Source organism: Pan paniscus, chromosome 13 (genome assembly GCF_029289425.2).
Source record: "Pan paniscus chromosome 13, NHGRI_mPanPan1-v2.0_pri, whole genome shotgun sequence".
Classification (NCBI taxonomy): domain Eukaryota; kingdom Metazoa; phylum Chordata; class Mammalia; order Primates; family Hominidae; genus Pan; species Pan paniscus.
This window is the reverse complement of record NC_073262.2, coordinates 39,774,501-39,797,275: the sequence shown is the minus strand read 5'-3', so window position 1 is coordinate 39,797,275 and position 22,775 is coordinate 39,774,501. Positions and strand designations below refer to the sequence as shown.

The following is a 22,775-nucleotide window of genomic DNA, read 5'->3' as shown; positions in this document are numbered from 1 at the left end:
GTACAGGAAAATATTATAAATACTGTGAAATGCTATCAGTTTTTCCCAGTGTGAAATTATATTTTTATTTTGTTCTTTATACTTTTATGCATTTTCAAAGTCTTTTGTAATAAACCTGTTTTTTGTAATTGACATTTTACTTAATCAAACAGAACATTTTCATTAGCACATAGGTTGATATTGCATAGTTTAGTGCTCATCTACCCATGCTATGATAGGAGAATCATGATTTTGAGCAATATAAAATGATTACTGATCCAAAAACATTTATATCATTTGCCAATCTCTGCTTAGCTGGATTCTCTCTTGGTTTTAGACAGTTCGCTCTGGAACATTTTACAGACCCAGAAGCATGTTGAATATGAGGGAGTGCCTCTGGCTGATTGCTGGGAACCTAGTGGTCTAGAGGAACCTAGAACTAGAGACAGTCCAAGGTCCTGTTGAAATACAGGTGGAGATCTTGGTTTTTATAGTGAGAATCCACTGTAAGAATTTAGTACTGAATACACAAACTGATTTATTTTGTATGGTGTGAAATACTGCATGCTAGTACTTCCTGGAGTGGGTTCAGGGGCTTTTTCTCATTTTGAGTTTTTGTTAGCCTGAAAACTATCACTAATTTGCTGTTATGTTTTGAAATATCTATTATATTTGCTATTGGTGATTTGTGGACAAGGAGTATAAAATAAATTTTCATCTTTTAATTCTATGTGCTCCCCCTCTGGAATTCACTTACCTTACCTGTGGAAATCTAGTTTTGATTTCTTATCAATATAGCTAAAAATTATGGTAGTATAGAAAATAATCATATCTGAAGCAATTTTACTAAAACTAAGCTTTCTTTTCTCCTTACTTTATTTGATAGATTAGCAAGTGGACCCCCAGATCTGAGGTGTTGTTTACTGCATCAGAAACTACAGGTAAAGATTTCTCAATGACATGGATAAATGTGGTCTTGATTTAATCAGAGATTATTCTAATACTAAATGTAATAATGGGTTACATGCTGTTCTCATGGTGCTGCTGTAGGTTGCCTATAGTCAGTAGTCACTGCAATTCACAAGGTCCTGAGAAGTGGAGAGTGAAAATTAAATATTCAAGCAGTAGGTAGATTTTTATTTTTCTGTAACTAATTCAACTATAAATGTTATTTCTCTTTTCTTAAGATGTTAAATTGTTGTATTGAAAGAAAGAAGGCACGTGATGAGGGGAAAAAGACAAGTGCTTCAGATGTCACTAATATATATCCAGGGGATGCTGGAAAAGCAGGAGACCACTTGGTGCCAGATAATCTAAAAGAAACAGATAAGGAAAAGGGAGAGGTAGGAAAATCTTGGGATTCCTGGAGTGACAGCGAAGAAGAATTTTTTGAATGCCTAAGTGATACTGAAGAACTTAAAGGAAATGGACAAGAGAGTGGCAAGAAAGGAGGACCTAAGGAGATGGCAAATTTAAGGCCGGAAGGACGGCTCTATCAGCATGGGAAGCTTACACTGCTGCATAATGGAGAACCTCTCTACATTCCAGTAACCCAGGTAGGATGCACTAGTTCTTTCCATTTTAATTTATTTTGTGGTTTATATAACTTCATCCTAGTAGAAGATAGTGCTTTGAGTAAGGAAAATTATCCAAAAAGTCTATGTTTAGGCCAGATGCGGTGGCTTACGCCTGTAATCCCAGCACTTTGGGAGGCTGAGGTGGGCAGATCACCTGAGGTCAGGAGTTCAAGATAAGTCTGGCCAACATGGTGAAACCCTGTCTCTACTGAAAGTACAAAAATTAGCTGGGCGCAGTGGCGCACACCTGTAGTTCCAGCTACTGGGGAGGCTGAGGCAGGAGAATCATTTGAACCCAGCAGTGGGAGGTTGCAGTGAGCCAAGATCGTGCCACTGCACTCCAGCCTGGGCAACAGAGCAAGACTCTTGTCTCAAAAGAAAAAAAAGTGTTTATGTTTAAAGATAAAGATATAGACTGTTTAAAGAAACTAAAGGTAAGGATTTCCCAATGACATAGATAAATGTGGTCTTGATTTAATCAAGGACCTTTAAAAGATTGGACAAAGTCTATGTTTAAAGATTAAAGAAATCTAAATAAACTTTTGGGGCTTTTAGGTTTGCCATTTCTGTAATTGAGAAATGTTTTGAAGTTTAAGTAGATCACGTCATCATATATAAGGTGATTTATAAACTGAGCAGTGAATGCTCAGATGTTTAAAAAAGAAAATCCGACTGCACTTATGTATGTTTTTGTTTAACTTGTGGACAAAGACTTATGGATAGGTGCAAAAAATAAATCCTCTTTTGCAACCCAGAACTCATTGTTCAGTATGAGTTTTGATACATATAAGAAGGGATATTATGATACCTGAGACAGTTAACTGATGGGAATATTGATAGCCATAAAGGTTGGTCCCAGACCAGGCACAATGGCTCAAGCCTGCAAGCCCCACACCAAGGTGGGAGTATTGCTTGAAGCCAGGAGTTCAAGACCAGCCTGTATAAGAAAGTAACAAACACCTCATCTCCACAAAAATTTAAAAATTAGCTGAGTATTGGGGCATGTGTCTGTAGTTGCAGCTACTCAGGAAGAGGAGGCTGAGGCAAGAGTATTGAGCCCAGGAGTTGGAGGCTGCACTGAGCTTTGATGACACCACTGTACTCCAGCCTGGGTAACAAAGACAGACCCTGTCTCTTAATTAAAAAAGATTGATTCTAGGACTGTGGAAGAGATAGTTAAACAGCATGGGATATGAAGGAAATCCTCAGCAGTATTAATTTTGCATTCCAATTTCATGTTGACTTGATACCTACGATGGCTTTTTGTTTTAAAGGCTTTTATCTTGAGAACATGATGTCTGTAGTTAAAGGTATTGGCGTATTCCACACATCTGTACTATTCTTGAGTATGATCGCTTAGGGTGTCAAATTGAGAACCAGGCAGATCCACCACCTACAGTAAAAAGGACCCTAAAGTAAATTGGTTGAAGAAATTAGATCCCAAAGATTCTTGGTGAATTTTGAAGACTTCATCAGTATATCCATATTAAAAGGAGATGACAGAAGCCAAAATAAAAGAATTATGGGCTAACAGGACAGCTGGATTAAAATAAGCATCAGTTTCATTAAAAAAGGTTAACTTGAAGATAAATCTTTTGACTCCAGCTCTTTAGAGGATCTGAAGTGACCTTGATGGACAGTGGAAGAAATCACAACATGGAATTCCTTGAATAAAAATTTATTGACTTAAAGAAAAAGAAAAAATCCAAAAATATATAGAGAGAACAAAAGTAAATATCCTTCAATTATATGATTAGCTTTTATCTGTTCAAAAATATAGTTTGAAGTCATATACACCATTAGGATGTAGAACAGCAATAACTCAACAACAACAGCAGCAATAGTTGTTTTTAAGGGTTTTGTTTTGTTTTTTTGTTGTTTTTTTTGACACAGAGTCTCTCTTTGTCACCCAGGTGGGAGTGCAGTGGCATGACTGTAGCTTACTGCAGCCTTGACCTCCTGGGATCAAGTTATCCTCCCACCACAGCTTCTCAAGTAGCTGGAACTACAGGTGCATGCCACCATGCCTGGCTAATTTTTCGTGGTTTTTATAGAGGTGGGGTTTTGCCCTGTTGTCCAGGCTGGTCTTAAATTCCTGAACTCAAGCCATCTGCCTGCCTCAGCCTCCCAAAGTGCTAGGATTACAGACATGATCCACTGTGCCCGGCCTGAAAACATTTTATTGTGAAAATTGTAATCTAGTAAAAATGAAAGAGGCTCAATGCCTGTAATCCCAACACTTTGGGAGGCCGAGGTGGGGTCGGATTGCTTGAGCCCAGGAGTTCAAGACCAGCCTGGGCAACATGGTAAACCCTATTTCTACCAAAAAAAAAAAAAAAAAAAAAAAAATTAGCCGAGTGGGGTAGCGTACACCTGTAGTCCCAGCTACTCGGGAGGCTGAGGTAGAAGAATCAATTGAGCCCGGGAGGTTAAGGCTGCAGTGAGCTATGATTGTGTCACTGTTCTCCAGCCTGGGCAACAGAGCAAGACCCTGTCTCAAAAAAATAAAAAGTGAAAGCCACCATCCACTAATTTTGACTTGCATTCCTTGAAGTAACTAACAAGTATTATTGGTTTGGGTTATATTTCTTATAACTGTTTCTCTGCATTGATGTATAATACATATATGTGTGTACATATTAATACATGGTTTTATGGATTTTTTTTTTTGAGACAGGATCTCATTCTGTTGCATAGGCTGGAATGCAGTGGCATGATCATGGCTCACTGCAGCCTTGACTTGCTGGGCTCAAGTGATCCTCTGACCTTAGCCTCCTAGGTAGCTGGGACTACAAGTGCTCACCACCATGCCAGGCTGATTTTTTCACTTTTAAAATTTTTGTAAAGATGGAGTCTTGCTATGTTGCCCAAGCTGGTCCTAAACTCCTGACCTCAAGCAATCCTCTGTTTCGGCCTCCCAAAGTGCTGGGATTATAGGCATGAGCCACTGTGCCCAGCCTCAATTTCTTATAAACAATTGGTATTACCAACCATATAAATTTTTGTTAACATGATGGTCAAAAGTAGTATCTCAGTGTTTTAGATTGTATTTTTCTGAATTTTCATGAACCTGAGCATCTTTTAATATGTTCGTTAGCCGTCCTTTCCTGTGAATCACCTATGATTTTTCTTTTAGGTTGCTTTCCTGTTCTTATTGATTCATATGAATTCTTCATATTTTAGATGTGAATCTACAGTTATATATATTGTATATGTTTTCTGCTAGTCATTTTAAAAACATATGTTCATGTATTTACTTAATTATTGAGTTATAACTTAATACAATAAAGTGTACAAATCTTGGCTGGGCATGGTAGCTCACGCCTGTAATCCCAGCACTTTGGGAGGCCAAGGTGGGCAGATTGCTTAAGCTCAAAAGTTCAAGACCAGCCTGAGGAACATGACAAAACCCCGTCTCTACAAAAAATACAGAAATTAGCCGAGCGTGGTGGTGTATGGCTGTAGACCCAGCTACTTGGGAGCCTCAGGTGGGAGGATGGCTTGGGTCCGGGAGGCAGAGGTTGCAGTGAACTATGATTGCACCATTGCACTCCAGCCTGGGCAACAGAGCAAGACCCTGTCTCAAAAAATAAAAATAAAAAAATAAGTGCACAAATCTTTAGTATACTGCTTGGTGAGTTTTTTCATATTGATACATGCATATAACTACTTCCCAGATCAAGATACAGAAAATTCCCATCATCCTAGAACAGTGCTGATAAATAAAACTTTCTGTGAAGATGGAAATTCTCTACATTCTCTGTCTTTCCCATTCAATACAATAGCCATTATCCAAATGTAACTACTGAGTGCTTGAAATGTGGCTAATGTTTCTAAGGAATTAAATTTTTAATTTTAATTTATTTAAATTAAATAGCCAGATGTATTGGATAGTGAAGCCCAGGATTCCCCTCCAGCAACTCTTTCTCTTAACTTTTATCACCATAGGTTAGCTTTGTCAGTTTTTGAACCTTTTAAATGGCATGCTTTGCTTACTCTTTTGTATATAAATGTAATCATACATTGTGTACTCTTTCGTTGTATAATCATACATTATATACCATTGAGCTTTTTTATTTACCGATTTTGAGAGTCATCCTTGTTGTTGCAGGCTTCAGTGTTTGTGCATGTGTTATTAGTATTCTATTCTATGAATTTGTCACAATTTGTTTATCCATTCACCTGTTGATGGGTATTTGGGTTGTTTTCACTTTGGGCTAATATGAATAAAGCTGCTGTGAACATTCTTGTTTCTTTTGGTAGACAAAGGCACTCATTTTCTTTTGGATATATTCCTAAGAGTAGAGTTATTGGGCTATATGGTGCAAATATGTTTTGGCTTTAGTAGATCTATCTAAATAGTCTCTCTAAGTGGTTGAACTAGTTAACCTTCTCACCAACAATTTATAGTAGTATAGTTATTCTACAGAATCCTCCCCATTTGATGTGTTCTCAAGACCACTCCCAGGTTTAGTGATTTTCTAGGAAGACTCATAAGACTTAGCCCATAATCATGCTCGTGGCTATAATTTATTACAAGAAGATCAGCAAAGAGAAAAGGCACATGGGATGAAGTTTGAAAGAGATGAGGTTTAAGCTTCCAAAAAGCTTCCCCTAGTGTAGTTACACAGAGTGCACTTAATTCCTGTTGCAACAAATTGTGACCACATGTGTGAAATGTTGTCTTCCCTGGGAAGCTTGTTAGAGGCACAGCAGTGGGAGTTATCAGTAGGGGCTGGTCAAGTAGGCATCCTTTGCTTAAGCATAGGGTTAACCATACCAAAATCTAGACTCCCATAAAGAAAGTAGGTGTTCAACATAAACCATATTATTTGCACAAACTGTTTAGGCATAGTGAGTCATTTTTATCAGTTCTGGGAATGGTGGGAACCTTCTCAAAATCCAGGTTCTCAGGTGCCAGCCAAGGGCCAACTTTCAAGCAGGCCTTTCTAAGAATGGCAGTCTCAGACCTGCAATATTAACTCTTTTCTGCACACTTGATATTTTTGGTCATTTTAATTTTTGCCTTTCTGAAGGGTAGGAGGTAGGATCTTGTGGTTTTACATTTTCCTGAAGCATATACAGATTTTTATATATTTATTGCCCATTTGTCTATCTTCTTGGTGAAAAGCCTGTTCAAGGCCTTTGCCTATTTTTTTCTTAAAGCAGTTGTCTTTTTTTTTCTTATTACTTTATAGGAATTCTTCATATATTCTGGATATGAGTCCTTAGATACTTGTATTGCAAATATTTTGTTGCTTATCTATTCACTTACTTCTTCTTTTTTTTTTTTTTTTTTTTTTGAGACAGTCTCACTCTGTCATCCAGGCTGGAGTGCAGTGGTGTGGTCTCGGCTCACTGCAGCCTGAGTCTTCCGGGTTCAAGCGATTCTCCTGCCTCAGCCTCCCGAGTAGCTGGGACTACAGGAGTGTGCCACCATACCTGGCTAATTTTTTGTATTTTTAGTAGAGATGGGGTTTCACTATGTTGGCCAGGCTGGTCTCGAACTCCTGACCTCGTGATCTGCCTGTCTGGGCCTCCCAAAGTGCTGGGATTACAGGTGTGAGCCACCGCACCTGGTCTGTTCACTTTCTTAATGATGCCTTGGGTTGAAGAGGTGTTCTTAATTTTAATACAGTCTCATCTATCCTTGTTTTTCTTATGTGGTTAGTGCTTTTTGTGTTCTGCTTAAGAATTCTTTACCAAGTACTGAAGATATTTTCTTTTCTTTTGGAAGCTTTATTGTTTTACCTATATCATTTGTTTGTGACCCACCTCAAATTAATTGTTTGGTAAGAGGAACAGGTTAAGATTCTCTTTTCTCTATAGGGAGATTGAATTGTTCCACCACCACTGTTGAAAAGATCTGCCTTTTCCCATTGAGTGGCAGTGATATCTTTGATGTAAATCAAGCAACTGTATGTGTTTTGGTCTATTTCTGGACTATTTATTCTGTTCCATTGGTCTCTGTCGTGTGCCAATAATGTACTGTCATCATTATTGTAGCTTTATAATAAGTCTATCTGGTAGTGTAAATCTTCTAACTTTGTTACTCTTCAACATTATCTTAGCTATTCTAGGGCCTTTGCATTGTTATATCAATTTGAGAATCAGCTTGTTAATTTTTATAAACAAACACATATTCAAAATCTTGCTGGGATTTTAATTCAGATTGCATTGAATTTGTAGATCAATTTATGGAGAATTGACATCTTAATATTGAGTCCATTAAATATCTTCAATTTTATTTAAAGTTTCTGTTCATTTATCTCATTAGTGTTTTAGCTTTCAATGTAGAGGTCTTACATATCTTTCATTAGATATATTTCCAAGGTATTTGTAATTTCTTAAATGGTTTTATAAATGGTATTTTAAAAGTTCATTTTCCAATTTTTTTCCCTTGATAGATATAAACAGTTGATTTTTATATATTGACCTTGGATATAACAATCTTGCTACATTGACTTATTAGTAGTTTAGAGATTATTTGGAGTTTTCTACATACACAATCATGTCGTCTTTTAGTAAAGATGATTTGAATTCTGATTTTGCAATCTTTATGCTTTTGAATTACTTTTCTTATCTTATTGCAGTGGCTAGGACCTCCAGTACAGTGTTGAATACTGGACATTATTCTCTTGTTCCCAACCTCAGAAAGAAAGCATATGATAGTCATTGAAGGCACCTGATACAGATATCACTTATCATATTAAGGAAGTTCCATTCCTAGTTTGCTTAGAGTTTTGTTGTTGTTTTTTTTAATCATGAACAGGTATTGCATTTTATCAAATGTTTTCCTGTATATTAAGGTAATCCTATTTTATTCTCCCTTATTCCATTAATGTGGTTAATTGCATTGACTGATTTTTGAGTATTAAAACATCCTTACATTCCTGATATATATCCCACTTGGGCTTTCCCTTTTTATACAGCTGGATTTTATTTTATTTTTTTTTAGGATTTTTATATTCATATGTCAGAGGTATTGACCTTTATTATGTTGTCCTTGTCAGGGAAGTGTCCCCTCTTTTTCTCTTCTCTGGACAAATTTGTATAAATAAGATTTTATTTCTTCTTCAAATGTTGAACATATTCACCAGTGAAACCACTCAGAATCTGAAGTTTTGTTTGTAGAAATATTTTCAAATATAGACTTACTTTTAAATTAGATTTCTTTAATAGATAAAAAACTATTCTTATTTTTTATTTCTTGTATCAACTTTGGCAAATAGTGTTTTTCAAGTAATTTTTTATTTTTCTAAATTTTATATTTACTGGCATAAATTATTTCATAGTATTCTTTTATAATCTTTTTAATGATTATAGAATCTATAATGATATTGCAGTTTTAATTTTTAAAATTGGCATTTGGTATATTATCTCTTTTGTTCCTGATCTATAAGAGGGTTTTATTAATTTTATGAATCTTTCCCCTGAAAAAACAACTTTGGGTTTTGTTGATTTTTCTCTGTTGATTTTGTTTTCTATTTCATTGATTTCTTCTATTATTTCTTTGCTTCTACTTTCCTTAGAACTAATCTGCTATTTTTCTAACTTGTTTTATTAGCAGCATAGGTAGTTGATATTCAACCTTTCTTCTGTAACATGCTACTTTTTTTTCTTTTTTTTTTTTGAGACGGAGTCTTGCTCTGTCCCCCAGGCTGGAGTGCAGTGGCGCAATCTCGGCTCACTGCAAGCACCGCTTCCCAGGTTCATGCCATTGTCCTGCCTCAGCCTCCTGAGTAGCTGGGACTACAGGTGCCCACCACCACGCCTGGCTAATTTTTTGTATTTTTAGTAGAGACGGGGTTTCACCATGTTAGCCAGGATGGTCTCGATCTCCTGACCTCGTGATCCGCCCGCCTCGGCCTCCCAAAGTGCTGGGATTACAGGCATGAGCCACCGTGTCCGGCCCTAACATGTTACATTTTAAGCAGTCTCCTTCATTTGGGACTCAGATGTCATAATTCCTGAATATGTTCTCTTAACTCTTGCCTCTTCACTGTTTGTTCATACATTTTATCTTTTTGCATAGTGACACAGGAATTTTCTTGGCCACTTTGCCCGCTGGGGCCCTCTGTGGCTGGCGATGCTTCTGCCCAGGCCTCACTCAGCCCTGGGCCTGCCGCAGGAGGTGCTCTGTCCACCAGGCTTGTGCACCAGCTTAGCTCTCAGCTGGGCTGAGCATGCCCTAACTCAAGCGTGCCCTAACCCACCTGTGTTACAGCTTGTACCCACATTCAGTGGGTCCCGAGTTCTTGTCCCACATCCAAGAAGAATGAATTTACGTTGACAATCAAAGGGTAAGGAAGGTGGAGAAGAATTTTATTGAGTGACAGAAACAGCTCTCAGCCAAAAGGGGCTGCGAGGGTGGTCTCCCACCTGAAGTCGGGTGGTTTCTCTCTAAGTATGGCTGGGTCCAGAGCTTTTATGGGCTCAGAATGGGGAGTGCTTGCTGATTGGTTTGCGAGTACGCAAAATGGGCTAAAACAAAGGCACCACTCAAAGGGGGGCATGACAATGTATAAAACCAAGTAGGGAAGGATAGGTGTATGTAAATACGTGAAGGGTGAGGATTACTCAGAGGAAAGCATGCCAAGTAGGAAGAGAGTTTCTCAATCCAGTCTGTGGATTTACCCAGAACTTGTACCATGGCTTTCAGGCTTTAAACTATCTTTGTTTGAAGGTCAGATTTCACTGAGGACCTGCCTCTTATCTGCCTAGGCATTTGACTTTTTGCTGCCACTGTCAGTAGCATTATGGGAGAATCTTTTGACAAATTTTTGTTTATTCCATTTGCCATTTGTGTTTTGTGTTTCCTTGTTTTGGGGGATTTATCACACTTTCATTTCCAAGTCCTAAAAATGATTCTTTTCTTGTAAAGAAAAATGGTTCTTGTGTTGTAAATGCAGTATTCTCTCTTGCCTCTGAACTTTCCAGTTTCCTCTTACGGAGTCTTAATTTGCCATTGCACACAAGATGGTTGTACTGACAAATTACTGTTGATGAAATAAAGTTATTATCCTGAACTTTCTTTTAGAAAATGTGCTATTGTAGAGTAACAGTGGTTTATTTGCCATTTGCTAAGTCAATACTAACAGAGTTTTGCTTAATATTTTTAGTATTTATTCTTTAAAATTTGTTTATTGGTACATAATATTTGTACATTTTTATGGGGTACATATGCTATTTTGTTACATGCATAGAAAGCATAATGATCAAGTCAGGGTGTTTGGGGTATCAATCGCCTTGATAGGTGATTGATAAATCTGTCACTTATTTATCATTTTTATGAGTTAGGAACATTTCAAATTTTTTCTCCTAAGTTATTTTGCAACACACAATACATTGTTGTTAACCATAGTTACCCTACTTTACTATTGAACATTAGAACTTATTCCTTCTATCTGTTTGTATCCATTAGCTAACCTCTCTTCATACCACCCCTCACCAACACACACACACATACACACACACACACACACACACTTCTTAACCTCTAGTAATTATTCTAATTTTATGTAGTTTTTATTTCGTTTGCTTTAAGCCTACCAAACCTATAAGGAGTCACAGCATGATAGTTAGGAATACTGTCAGTGGAGTTAGATTGCCTGAGTTCAAATTCCATTTCTACCATTTAGCATATGTATGGATTGGGGTCATTATTTAATCTTTCTTTGCCTTAGTTTTTTCAACTATAAGTTCATAGTACTTCTTAACATCATTTAAATGAAATAGTACCTGATGAGTGATTAACATAATGTCTAATTCAAAATAAACACTTAATTTTTAGCTATTATTCTTCTGAGAACATTTTCTTATATAAGTGGCTATTATTGCCCGTCAAGATGCAAGGATTACTTAGTTTTTGCAACTAGTCTTTATATTCTGAAATGGGTTGATGAATTATAATATTTGTACAAGGAGTTGTGTGCTTTCTGTTCTAGCCCTCAACTTGGATTTTGTGTGGTATATGATAATATGCTTTAATAGTCATGAATTTTAATAAAGTACCAGGTATAGTGAAATAAATAATAATTTGAAACATGGATTCTGTTAACTTTATTATCCATGCTTATATTCTTTATTTACCAGGTATAATTTACTAGCTTTGGTTTTTGTTTTGTTTTTGATAGCCCATATGCTATTTGCTTTATTATACCTTTTTAAAAGTAAGTCAGAGTTTAGGTTTCTCATGATTAAATTTTAGTATTAGAACAGAATCTTCTAATGCTAGAAACCAAGTGTATAAGTGCATATTTGTTCTTTTTTTTTTTTTTTTTTTTTGAGACAAGGTCTTGCTCTGTCACCCAGGCTGGAGTGCAGTGGTGCGATCATGATCTTGTCTCACTGCAACTTCTGCCTGCTGAGTTCAAGTGATTCTTGTGCCTCAGCCTCCTGAGTAGCTGGGATTACAGGTGCCCGCCACTAAGCCTGACTAATTTTTGTATTTTTAATAGAAATGGGATTTCATCATTTTGGTCAGGCTGGTCTTGAACTCCTGACCTCAAGTGATCTGCTCGCCTAGGCCTCCCAAACTGCTGGGATTACAGGCTTGAGCCACCGCCCCTGACTCCAAATGAATATTTGTTCTAATCTTGCTATGGCGAATGCAGTTGGTATTGAGGTCTTGTATAGACCTGGGTTTTAGGATGTAGCAGAACTGGATTAATATCCTGCATCACCATTTATTAACAGCATTGCTAATACAAGCTATGTTTCCTTTCTGAGCCTTGTTTTTCTCATCTTAAAAAACAGTAATAGATTAATTTGCACATTCTAGAATTTTATGCAAATGGAATAACATTTTTTGTGTGCATTCTTTCAGCATAATTATCTTGAGATTCACACGTATTGTATGTATCAATAGTTCATACACATTTTTAGGTTTAGTCGTATTCCCTTGCATGGATATACAACAGTTTGTTTATCCATTCACTCTTGATAAACATTCCAAAAATAATGAGCATAAGGAAATTTCTGAGGTGATGAATACATTCAGTATCTTGATTGTGTGATTATTTCAAGGGGGTATAAACACACACACACACACACACACACACACACACACACGAAAATTTATCAAATGTGCCTTTAAATTATTGTTTGTTGATTCTACTTCTAAAAAGTTGTTTAGGGCTGGGTGAGGTCGCTCACGTCTGTAATCCTAGCACTCTGAGAGGCCGAGGCAGGTGGATCACCTGAGGTCAGGAGTCCAAGACGAGCCTGGCCACCATGACGAAACCCTGTCTGTACTAAAAATACAAAAATTAGCTGGGCATGGTGGTGCATGTCTGTAGCCCCAGCAACTGGGGAGGCTGAGGCATGAGAATTGCTTGAACCCAGGAGGTGAAGGTTACAGTGAGCTGAGATCGCGCCACTGCACTTCAGCCTGGATGACAGAGTGAGACTCTGTCTCAAAAAAAAAAAAAAAAAAATCTTTTAACAAAGGAAAAACGACAGTTTCTATCTTGTTCTAACACTTCTGCAGTTTTAAAACCCTACTTCCTCATCTGTTTAATAAATAAATAAATACTGAATTCTTAAAAAGCAATAATAGTTTGTATTACTCTAGTTTGTTCAGGATTAAGTCACATACCATATTCGAAAACACTTGGCATGTAAGTGTTCAGCAAAAGTTAATTTTTTTGTATCCTTTCTCCTTCCAGATTTTAATTAATAGTAGTCCCCTCCCCCCCCCCCCCTTTTTTTTTGACTCGGGGTCTCGCTCTGTTGCCCAGGCTGAAGTGCAGTGACTCAATCATAGCTCACTGCAGCCTCAATCTCCCAGGCTCAAGTGGTCCTCCCACCTCAGCTTCCTGAGTAGCTAGAATTATAGGCGCCCACGACCATGCCCAGCTACTTATTTAATTTTTTGTAGAGACAGGGTCTTGCTTTGTTGCCCAGATTGGAGTCCCTATTTTTAATAAGCTAATTGTACATTTGTTTTCTTGGTTTGACTGGGTTAATAAACAGTCTGAAAAAGTTATTTTGGAAGCTCAGGCTTCTTCTTTCCTGAAACAAAAATAATACTTTTTAAATTTAGTGCTTTATTTTTCTTCAAAAGGCTCTGCTCCCTCTCTCATTTCAGATGCTTGAATTTTCACATTTGAATTTATAGTCTAAATCTGGACTGACTTACTCTTCTTTCAGTGTGCATCTTATGTATTTAGAAATTAATTTTTATATTTTGCCTTTAGGTAAATCTAGGCAAAATTTTAGTCCATTTTACTTTCTTATTTTAAGGTTAATTTTATTTGAATTATGATCATTATAAGTATACTTATATGAAATGGTTGGAATTCAAAATGATCCCAGTTGAAACCAATGTAATTTCAAGCTTTAGAAGTTAGCTCAAAATGTGCCATTAATCAGTTGCCTCTTCACTGAAAAATAATGACTTTATATAGTTGCTTCATAAGAATTCAAACATACTTCTGTGTTCCATTTATGTAGACTTAGGTCACAACATAAAATACATGGCTAGAAAAAGTTTGAAGACTTTACCCCAATATACTAGAGCCAGGGCTAGAAGAAAATGTCCTTACCCAGTGGATTGGAACCAAGCTAGTAATTCTTTTTTTTTTTTTTTTTTTTTTGGTGACGGGATTCTCACTGTTACCGAGGCCTGAGTGCAGTGGCGTGATCTTGGCTTACTGCAACCTCTGCCTTCTGGGTTCAAGCGATTCTCCTGCCTCAGCCTCCTGAGTAGCTGAGATTACAGGTGTACACCATGCTTGGCTAATTTTTGTATCTTTTTTTTTTTTTTTTTTTAAGTAGAGATGGGGTTTCGCCATGTTGGCCAGGCTGGGCTCGAACTCCTGACCTCAAATGATCCGTCCACCTCGGCCTCCCAAAGTGCTGGGATTACAGGCTTGAGCCATCACGCCCAGCCTCAAGCTAGTAATTCTTAAAGTCAGCATTAAACTGATGTCCTAGATTCTGTTTGCTGCTTGGTAGTTTTGCGACTTGGTGATCCTGGGCAAGGCGCTTTATCTCTGCACCTCATTTTCATCACTTGCAAAATTCCCTTACCCCTCTCAGTGATCCCATGGGTCCACGAATATAAGAATGCTTTGGGCATATTCAGAAACAGTATATGTGAAAATGTATGGCCCACATGCAACTTGCTGCTTATTCTCCTCTTTATCATGTTCTTCTCCATTTATAAGTGGCTCAAATTTCCAAGTGGGAGAGATAGTCAGTGTCCTCTCAGTATCTATTTCCTTCCTTCCCATCCTGTGATTTCAGGGCTGTAGGCCAATGAAATGTAGCCCCTTCTTAATAGAAAGAATGAAGGCCTCTGCTCTTGAGTATACTCCTTCATGAGAGATTGAATATAATTTGTGAACTTGACTGAAATATTTTGAGAAGGATACTGACCCTTAGTCAAAGAGAAAGTATGAAGCCTATAATATAACCTAAGTATTTTATCTTTAATTGCTAGTATCTATCGAGCATGTGCCAGGATCTGTTCTTCACAACAGTGAGTCACAATGAGGGTTGAGTGATTGCCCAAGGTCACAAAGCTGGGATTCAAGCACATAGCATATAGTTTCTGGAGCCCAAGCTCTTAAACGTTATACAATACTACGTTACAGGTTGTTATTCAACCCTAAATCTCAGTGTGAGATTCTTGCTTGGTACTTGCAGGATAATTAAAAGTGATGCATGTTCATTGTAGAGAAAAAATAAAAACTCATAGTTCTATAACCAGAGATGATCATTGTTAGAGCAATTTTTTTTTGGAGACAGAGTCTCGCTCTGTTGCCCAGGCTGGAGTGCAGTGGCTCGATCTCGGCTTGCAGCAAGCTCCACCTCCTGGGTTCACGCCATTCTCTTGCCTCAGCCTCCTGAGTAGCTGGGACTACAGGCGCCCACCACCATGCCTGGCTAATTTTGTTTTTGTATTTTTAGTAGAGACAGGGTTTCACTGTGTTAGCCAGGATGGTCTCGATCTCCTGACCTCATGATCCACCCGCCTTGGCTTCCCAAAGTGCTGGGATTACAGGCATGAGCCACCGTGCCTGGCCCTGTTAGAGCAATTATTTCTATATCAAACCATTTCTATTACTTATAATTAAAATTTTGTTGTAGCTAGTGATGACATATATAATAATATCATTAGGACTTCATTTCTTTATCACTAATAGGCAGGAAAATGTTGCTCAGTGGACCCAAATTCCTCTGTCTTTTACTATCAATCCTTGTCAAAGGAAACATGGTAATCTTATCTGTGAGGGGGAGGAGGCCTGAAAGTGGTATTTATTTTTCTTAATTTGTTACCTTTTTTATGTAAGTTCTAAAAAACTTACGCATTTCTCTGAACTTTTAAAAATACTCATCTTGTGACTGCTATAGCTGAAATGACTGTTGTCTTTATTCTATTTTTATGGTACTTCTTTTTCTAAAAAGGGCTGTTTATGAGCCTTGTCCTTTTGTGCTTCACAGGAACCAGCACCTATGACAGAAGATCTGCTAGAAGAGCAGTCTGAAGTTTTAGCTAAATTAGGTACATCGGCAGAAGGGGCTCACCTCCGAGCACGCATGCAGAGTGCCTGTCTGCTCTCAGATATGGAGTCTTTTAAGGTGGGTCACACTTGCAGAGCTCTGGGGTCTATTTTGAGCTATTCTGGGATGAAACTGTGAAAATCACTCCGTAAAGTGGTATAAAGGCCTGAATGTCTTTTTGTTAAGTGTTTGGATTTCATTAGTAGTTCAACACTCTGCCACCATCCCCCCAGAGGACATAGTCAAACTTGTTTCTTAAGTTTTAAAAAAAGCAAAGATCTAGTATTATTAATAGTTGAAAGTTGAGAATAGAATCATTTCTATATGTCAATTGGAGTGGTTTGCTTGTGTTCAGCCAATTTAACGGAAGACTTTTAGGAAACTTAGGATTTAACATGGGTCACTTCACTCAACGAACTTTTGAGCGCCTATTGTGTACCTTGCACTGTGACTAGATGAGTTAAGAAATACAGTGTTTACCCTCAGTTACAGTTGATTGAGGTTGTGGGAGGAGATATGTAAGGAATTGTCATGAGTTCTCTTATGGAGGCAGGGTCAAAAAGACTGACTCTGCTGAGTAGGTCATGAAAGGTTTCTCAGAAGAGTCACTATTTCAGATGAGTAGGCATTTGCTATCTGAAGAATATTTTAGGGTTAGATACAGGTCTGTATTTCGAACATACAGGATTCAGGGAATGGTGACATTTGGCTTATTAGCTTAAAAACTAGTAATGAGGAAAGGACTTTTATTTTTGAAAGCAAAGGCAAGTCCACGTATATTTTAAAACCCCAAGTGGGTAGCCCCATGGGCTACAGGGCTTCCTTTCCTACTGCTGATACTCTGAACTATCCCCAGGCCCAGACTTCCCTCTTTATTTAACCTGTGGTGGCCTCCACCTTGCCAATCCATATCCCCTACCCAGTCCTGCTTCTGTACTGTTTAGGCCAGTGTGAGTTTGATTTTTCTCTGAAACACCTGTGTATTATTTTTAAACATAAACACTCCACAAACACCTATGCCACTTTCATCCTTTTTTGCTAGCAGATTTAAGTGACAATAAAAGGGAGCCTTTTGTTTCCTGCTTATTTTACCCATCTTTTCTAAATGAAAAACATCTTTAGTGAACCTCTTAAGAGCTATATGTTTTCCTTGGAGACTAAAATGATACAGAAAATCTGCAAGTTCTATACTGCCATGTGACAAGAAACGGAGGAGTTGCTTTAAAACAAATAGTTGGTACAGTGGATAAAGAGAAGCCAGTTGGCTCTTGGGGCACATGTCAAACCAAAAGGTAGAGAAGGGAATTGGCTTAAGGTGTGTGTGCACAGCAGGAAATACCAGCCTCCGCAGCAGTAATTTTCCATCTGACCTCTAGCTGCCTTCAGAGTCATCTTTCCCTGTCCTGCTGCAGTGTCTTTGCAGAGGCATGCACGGGAGGACATTCCAAATAGGAACTACGAAAGTTTTTCCCCATGGAAACATACTACTCCTTCTTGGTAAAGTTCTATATAGTTCCTCTAACACTGCACTTCAGCAAAACTGTGATTCATTAGACTATTTTGGGCTAACCTGGGTACCTGCAAATCTTACATGACATTGTTTTAACCAGAAAATAGACAGTAATTTAAATAGTCAACTTACATATACACCCATATGTAGAAATCAGATAATACATTTAAGGAAATATGTAGTTATTCTAAAATAGATATGGTTGCCTTTACTTTTTGTATAGGGATGAGTTAGGGGCTCTTGAGAGTCCCCAGAGCATTGGAAGCATACTAATATGTGCCTGGGCACCTACACCTACACCTCAGAGTTCCAGAAGGAGAGGGTGGATTCTGGAGCATGCCCTTGTGGTACATACCTTTAACAGTAAAGAGAAGATAAGCTCAAATGAACCTTGGCCTTCTCTTGGTAGCTATGTTCAGCCTAGTATAGTAAGGACAACCAGAAAGAAGAATTTTGGTATGAAATGCCTTTCTTCAATATAATCTATAGTGTATGAGTGAATATTATTTTCTTTTGAAGTTTATGCTCTTTACTCTGGGCCTCTGGTTTCCTACGATGTTTTCATGTGGGTATGATGTTGACTGATTAAGATCTAGATCTTTGTACATGAATCCTGAGTCACCCAGTATCATGAAATAATCTTGACCCACTGCTTTTGCCATGGACCGTATCATAACCCTTTTACATTTGTGTTGTTGACAGTCAGTGAAGGATCTTCTAGGGGATATGCCCTTAGGGGTATAACCTAAGATGGTAGGGATGGTCATGCTGGTAGCCCTTGAGCCCAGTGAGGAGAAACTGGTAGTTTTACTCTTCACATTTAAGACAGAACATTCTCATCATGGTAGTTTTCATGCCCATCCTTAGGACTCTACTAGTACATCACTGGAACACTTGTAGAAAGACCTCTGTGCCTTACCACAAACACTGGGAAGCCTCGTCTTTTTTTCCAAGCTTGAAGTTAGAATCACTGAAAGGTTTTTGGCATACATCATCATTAATTCTATAGAACTATCCACTGAGTAAAACTTTAATCAGTTTGGTTCCAGAAGCCTGAAAAACAGTAGTTTGAATTCCAACTCGTTAACAGCACAAAACCAATTAATTTGATGGTAATTTGTTATATAAAGTACAAGAATTTGATGGCAGAATAGAACAGTTTTGAAGTTAGCTGACATTTATTGCAGAACCAGTATTGATTTATTGAGGAAAAGAAGAACAGAACTTTTCCATCACTGTGTTATTCTGATCGTGTGGTGTATTATTTAATTTTTACTTTTCTTAGTATTGAGTAGTTATTATACTGTAATATGAAACTAAGCTGTGTAACACATAATGTGTTTAAGGAAATGATTTTCTCTTTACATCGAGTTTTTATATCCAAATTCATTGAATGAAAGTGTTTTCATTACTAAGTTATATAACACATAATGTGTTTAAGAAATGATTTTCTCTTTACATCGAGTTTTTATATCCAAATTCATTAAATGAAAATGTTTTCTTTTTCTTTAAAGCTGAGAAAATAAAAATAAAATGCTTTTGATACTTTAACATCTGACCTATTTTAAAGGTGACATCCAAATTCATTTTACATATTAGATTGTAAAGATTAGATAGGCTTTTTTTGAAAATACAATTTTGCAAACAGGCTTATCAGTAACTGTTGATTTTCATTTGACTCTGCTGAATTTTTTTGTCTTATTTTAGGCAGCTAATCCAGGTTGCTCCCTGGAAGATTTTGTGAGGTGGTATTCACCCCGGGATTATATTGAAGAGGAGGTGATTGATGAAAAGGGCAACGTGGTGCTGAAAGGAGAACTGAGTGCCCGGATGAAGATTCCAAGCAATATGTGGGTAGAAGCCTGGGAAACAGCTAAGCCAATTCCTGCTAGAAGGCAAAGGAGACTCTTCGATGATACACGGGAAGCAGAAAAGGTAATTGAGGTTTGAGTCTCTAATACTAGAATGCAAATTACTGTTCTTATGATTTAGGAACTCACTGTCATAGACGTGAGAGTTTTGGACACACTTGAGGTGCAAAGCATTGAAATTCAATGAGCGTTTTATATATCTACTATTCACATTTAAGATTCTAGAACTAGTTGCAAATAGGGCAAATAATAGGCATGCATAGTTTAAACAGACTGCTTACCATTGAACTGTCTCACAGTATATGTTAAAAGTGTTAAAAATGGGTATGTCCTTTGAGCTAGCAGTTCTATCACCAAAACATTTATTAAGGAAATAATGAGAAATATACAAAGATCTATGTATATAAATGATGTTCAACAAAGTTCTTAAGTGAAAAAGTAGAAACAACCAAAGTTTCCAACAACAGGGACTTGGTTCAATAAATTATGGTATATCCATTAGTGGCCAGCTTTACAGCAGCTATTAAAAAACATTTGGAGTTATGGAGAATATAGTGGCACCTGCCTGATATTTAATTGCCCTGCACACCTTCCTACCTCCTCCACCCCCCCAAGAAAATCCCGTGAAATCAATAAGTAAATCCATGCATTCAGCATTACTAAGAAATAGAAATTGCAATGACCTTCAAATTAACAGTAAATAGAGAAATAAGCCAAATTCCAGTGGAGCTCCCACTGCTCTAAGTCTTTGCAGATATAGTGAGTAGGGGGCAGGAAAAGAAAAAGAGCCAAGAGATACAGAAGACTTAGATGAAACACAAAGTCACCCCAGAAAGAGAGAGCCTAACACTACATGCCAAAACACTGAACACAGGTAGGGTTTGCTAGTTCACAGCACTTGCCACAGGGAAGGGACTTGAATGTAAACAGGGCTAGAAATGGAGCCTTGGAGAAAATCAGATATACAAAGAAGGAGTGGATGGGAATGATGAGAAAAAGGAAATAAGAGGGGAAAATTAAGGATCTTGCAGAAATGAAAGAAAAACAAGACAACCAGCCTCCCTCATCTCCCTCTATCCATTAAAGAAACTTCAGAAGAGGGCACTTTGAAGCTATTTGTGATATTACTAGGAATAGAAGAGAACAGACCACATCCATATAAAACTACTTTACAAAACAGAAAATGCAAATCAGCTCATTTCAGGTAAGGAAAATATTTCCCAGAAAATCAGTCACAAAGCAGAAGAAAATTGTAACATAACATTCCAAACTGAATCAGATATCCTCAAACAGTTAAGGAGGATATGAAAAAACCATGTTTAATCAGAAATACTAAAATCAAGAACAGAGATGGACCAAAAAACCCCACAAAGAAATGAAACCACAACTGATTTAGCTCAGGATAGAAGTAAAAGAAAAAAGAAAACCATATAAAAAATGAAGACTAAATTACAAGAGGCCCAAGTTTAAATTTTATAAAGGGCATTGAAGAAAAGTGGGAAAAGAGCCCAGAAAATGAAAATGAGATATAGGAGTAAAAGGAATTGAAGAGAAAGTAGTATAAATGAAAGATAAGAAAAGTCAGAATATTCAATTCATTAGTTTCCTTTAAGGAGAAAAATCAGAATACTAAGACAGAACTAATACAGTCCCTATGGCTTAACAAAGAGGATACGTTTTGAGAAGCTCCTCATTAGGCAATTTTGTTATCATGGGAACATCATAGAGTGTACTCACATAGACTCAGATGGTATAGCCTACCACTCAGGCTAGAAAATTAGTGGAATACAAACTTTCTATTAAACAATATGGGTGAAAGGGGAAAATACAAATTGAAAGTACAGAACTTTTGAAAAACAATGAGGATGAAAACACTGCATATTAGAACCTACAGGCTATACTTAAGAAATTGATGAAAGGAACTTTCATAGCCCTGTATCAGTAAAAACAAAAGGATGAAAATAAATGAATTAAATTCCTAACTAAAAACCCTAGAAAAAAAGTCAAATCAAAAGAAAACAAAAGGAAGCAAATGAAAAGGAGTGTAGAGAACACAAAACAGATGAAATTAATGAGTTCAATCTAGTTCTTTTAAAATCAACAAAATAGAGAAGCCATTAGCTAATTTAATCAAGAAAAGGGAAAGCACATATATATATATAATAAAATAATAAATGACAAAAAGGGCACATATTAGTAACTACTGATACAGAGGAAATGTGTTAAAAATACTACTTTGCACATCTCTGTGTATGTAAATTTGAAAATCAAGTTGAATTAGACAATTTCCTAGGGAAATTCCTACCAAAAATATAATGTATATCAGAACTACCCCCAGTAAAAACAGGAAGTATAAACAGACAAATTTTCATAGAGACAATTATCAAGGAACTGCCACATTAAAAAGAACCAGGCCCAGATGGTTTCACAGGGAAATTCAACTAAATGTCAAGAAACCATATAGTTCCAATGCTACATAAATTATTTCAACACATAATAATTGGAGGAAAATTTCCAACTTCTTTCTGTGAAGCAACTATAACATTGGTACCTGAACCTGATAAAGATAGCATATTTTTAAAAATAGCAGACCAGTAATACTTAAGAAATTTAATGCAAAATCGGAAGTAAACAGACTCTAATATCATTTTAAGAAAATAATACATGTTGATCAAATATGAGGATGATTATTTAGAAGTCTGTTTATATAATTTGCTTCCTTAATAGATTTAAGTAGAAAATTGTATCTCCATTTATGCTGAAAAAACTTTTGATAAATTTAACTTAAAACTCTTGGGAAAAGAGTGGAATAGATGGCTACTTCCTTAAAATCAGAAAATATATAGAAACTTTAGTCCTAAACACAGCATCTTAATTTGGGAAGCCTTAGGGTCACTAAGGTCAGGAACAAAGCAAGGATGCCTGACATCTCCACTGCCAATCAAAATTGTTCTGCAGGTATTAGCTAGTGTAATTAGCAAGAGAAAGCAGAGGCATGGGAGTTGAAAGAAGAACTCTGTTTGCAGTGATATGACTCTATACTTGGAAAAATTCAAAAAGTCAATGTTAAAACTAATAAAAACAAAAGAATCCAGGAAGGCAGCATGATATATAGTTAACATACAGTAATCAGTAGCATTCATATACACTAATAACCATTTAGAAGATCTAAATATAATTTTCATTATAAGGGGAAAGTAAAATACTTAACAGAAAATATTTGAAATCTTAATGAAGAAAACAAAACGCTCCTCAAAAACACACTTGAACAACAGAAAGATAGCCCTCAAACTCCTAGGCTCAAGTGATTCTCCTGGCCCAGTTTCC

General features: G+C 37.0%; 1 protein-coding gene and 1 non-coding gene across 4 annotated transcripts in view; both read left to right on the top strand.

The window, feature by feature from the left end:
* RAB3GAP1 (RAB3 GTPase activating protein catalytic subunit 1) overlaps positions 1 to 22,775 on the top strand; it is a 118,261-nt gene that overhangs the window by 82,336 nt on the left and 13,150 nt on the right. For all 3 annotated transcript variants that reach the window (XM_055108546.2, XM_003822807.6, XM_003822808.6), the window contains exons 16-19: positions 866 to 920; positions 1,167 to 1,535; positions 16,008 to 16,145; positions 19,285 to 19,512. In XM_055108546.2, the coding sequence (XP_054964521.1) occupies positions 866 to 920; positions 1,167 to 1,535; positions 16,008 to 16,145; positions 19,285 to 19,512 (790 nt within the window). The remainder of the gene's footprint in view (positions 1 to 865; positions 921 to 1,166; positions 1,536 to 16,007; positions 16,146 to 19,284; positions 19,513 to 22,775) is intronic.
* On the top strand, positions 2,230 to 2,357 carry LOC112439180 (small nucleolar RNA SNORA40). The gene has a single exon (XR_003027479.1). It is a non-coding gene; the product is annotated as a small nucleolar RNA SNORA40 (small nucleolar RNA).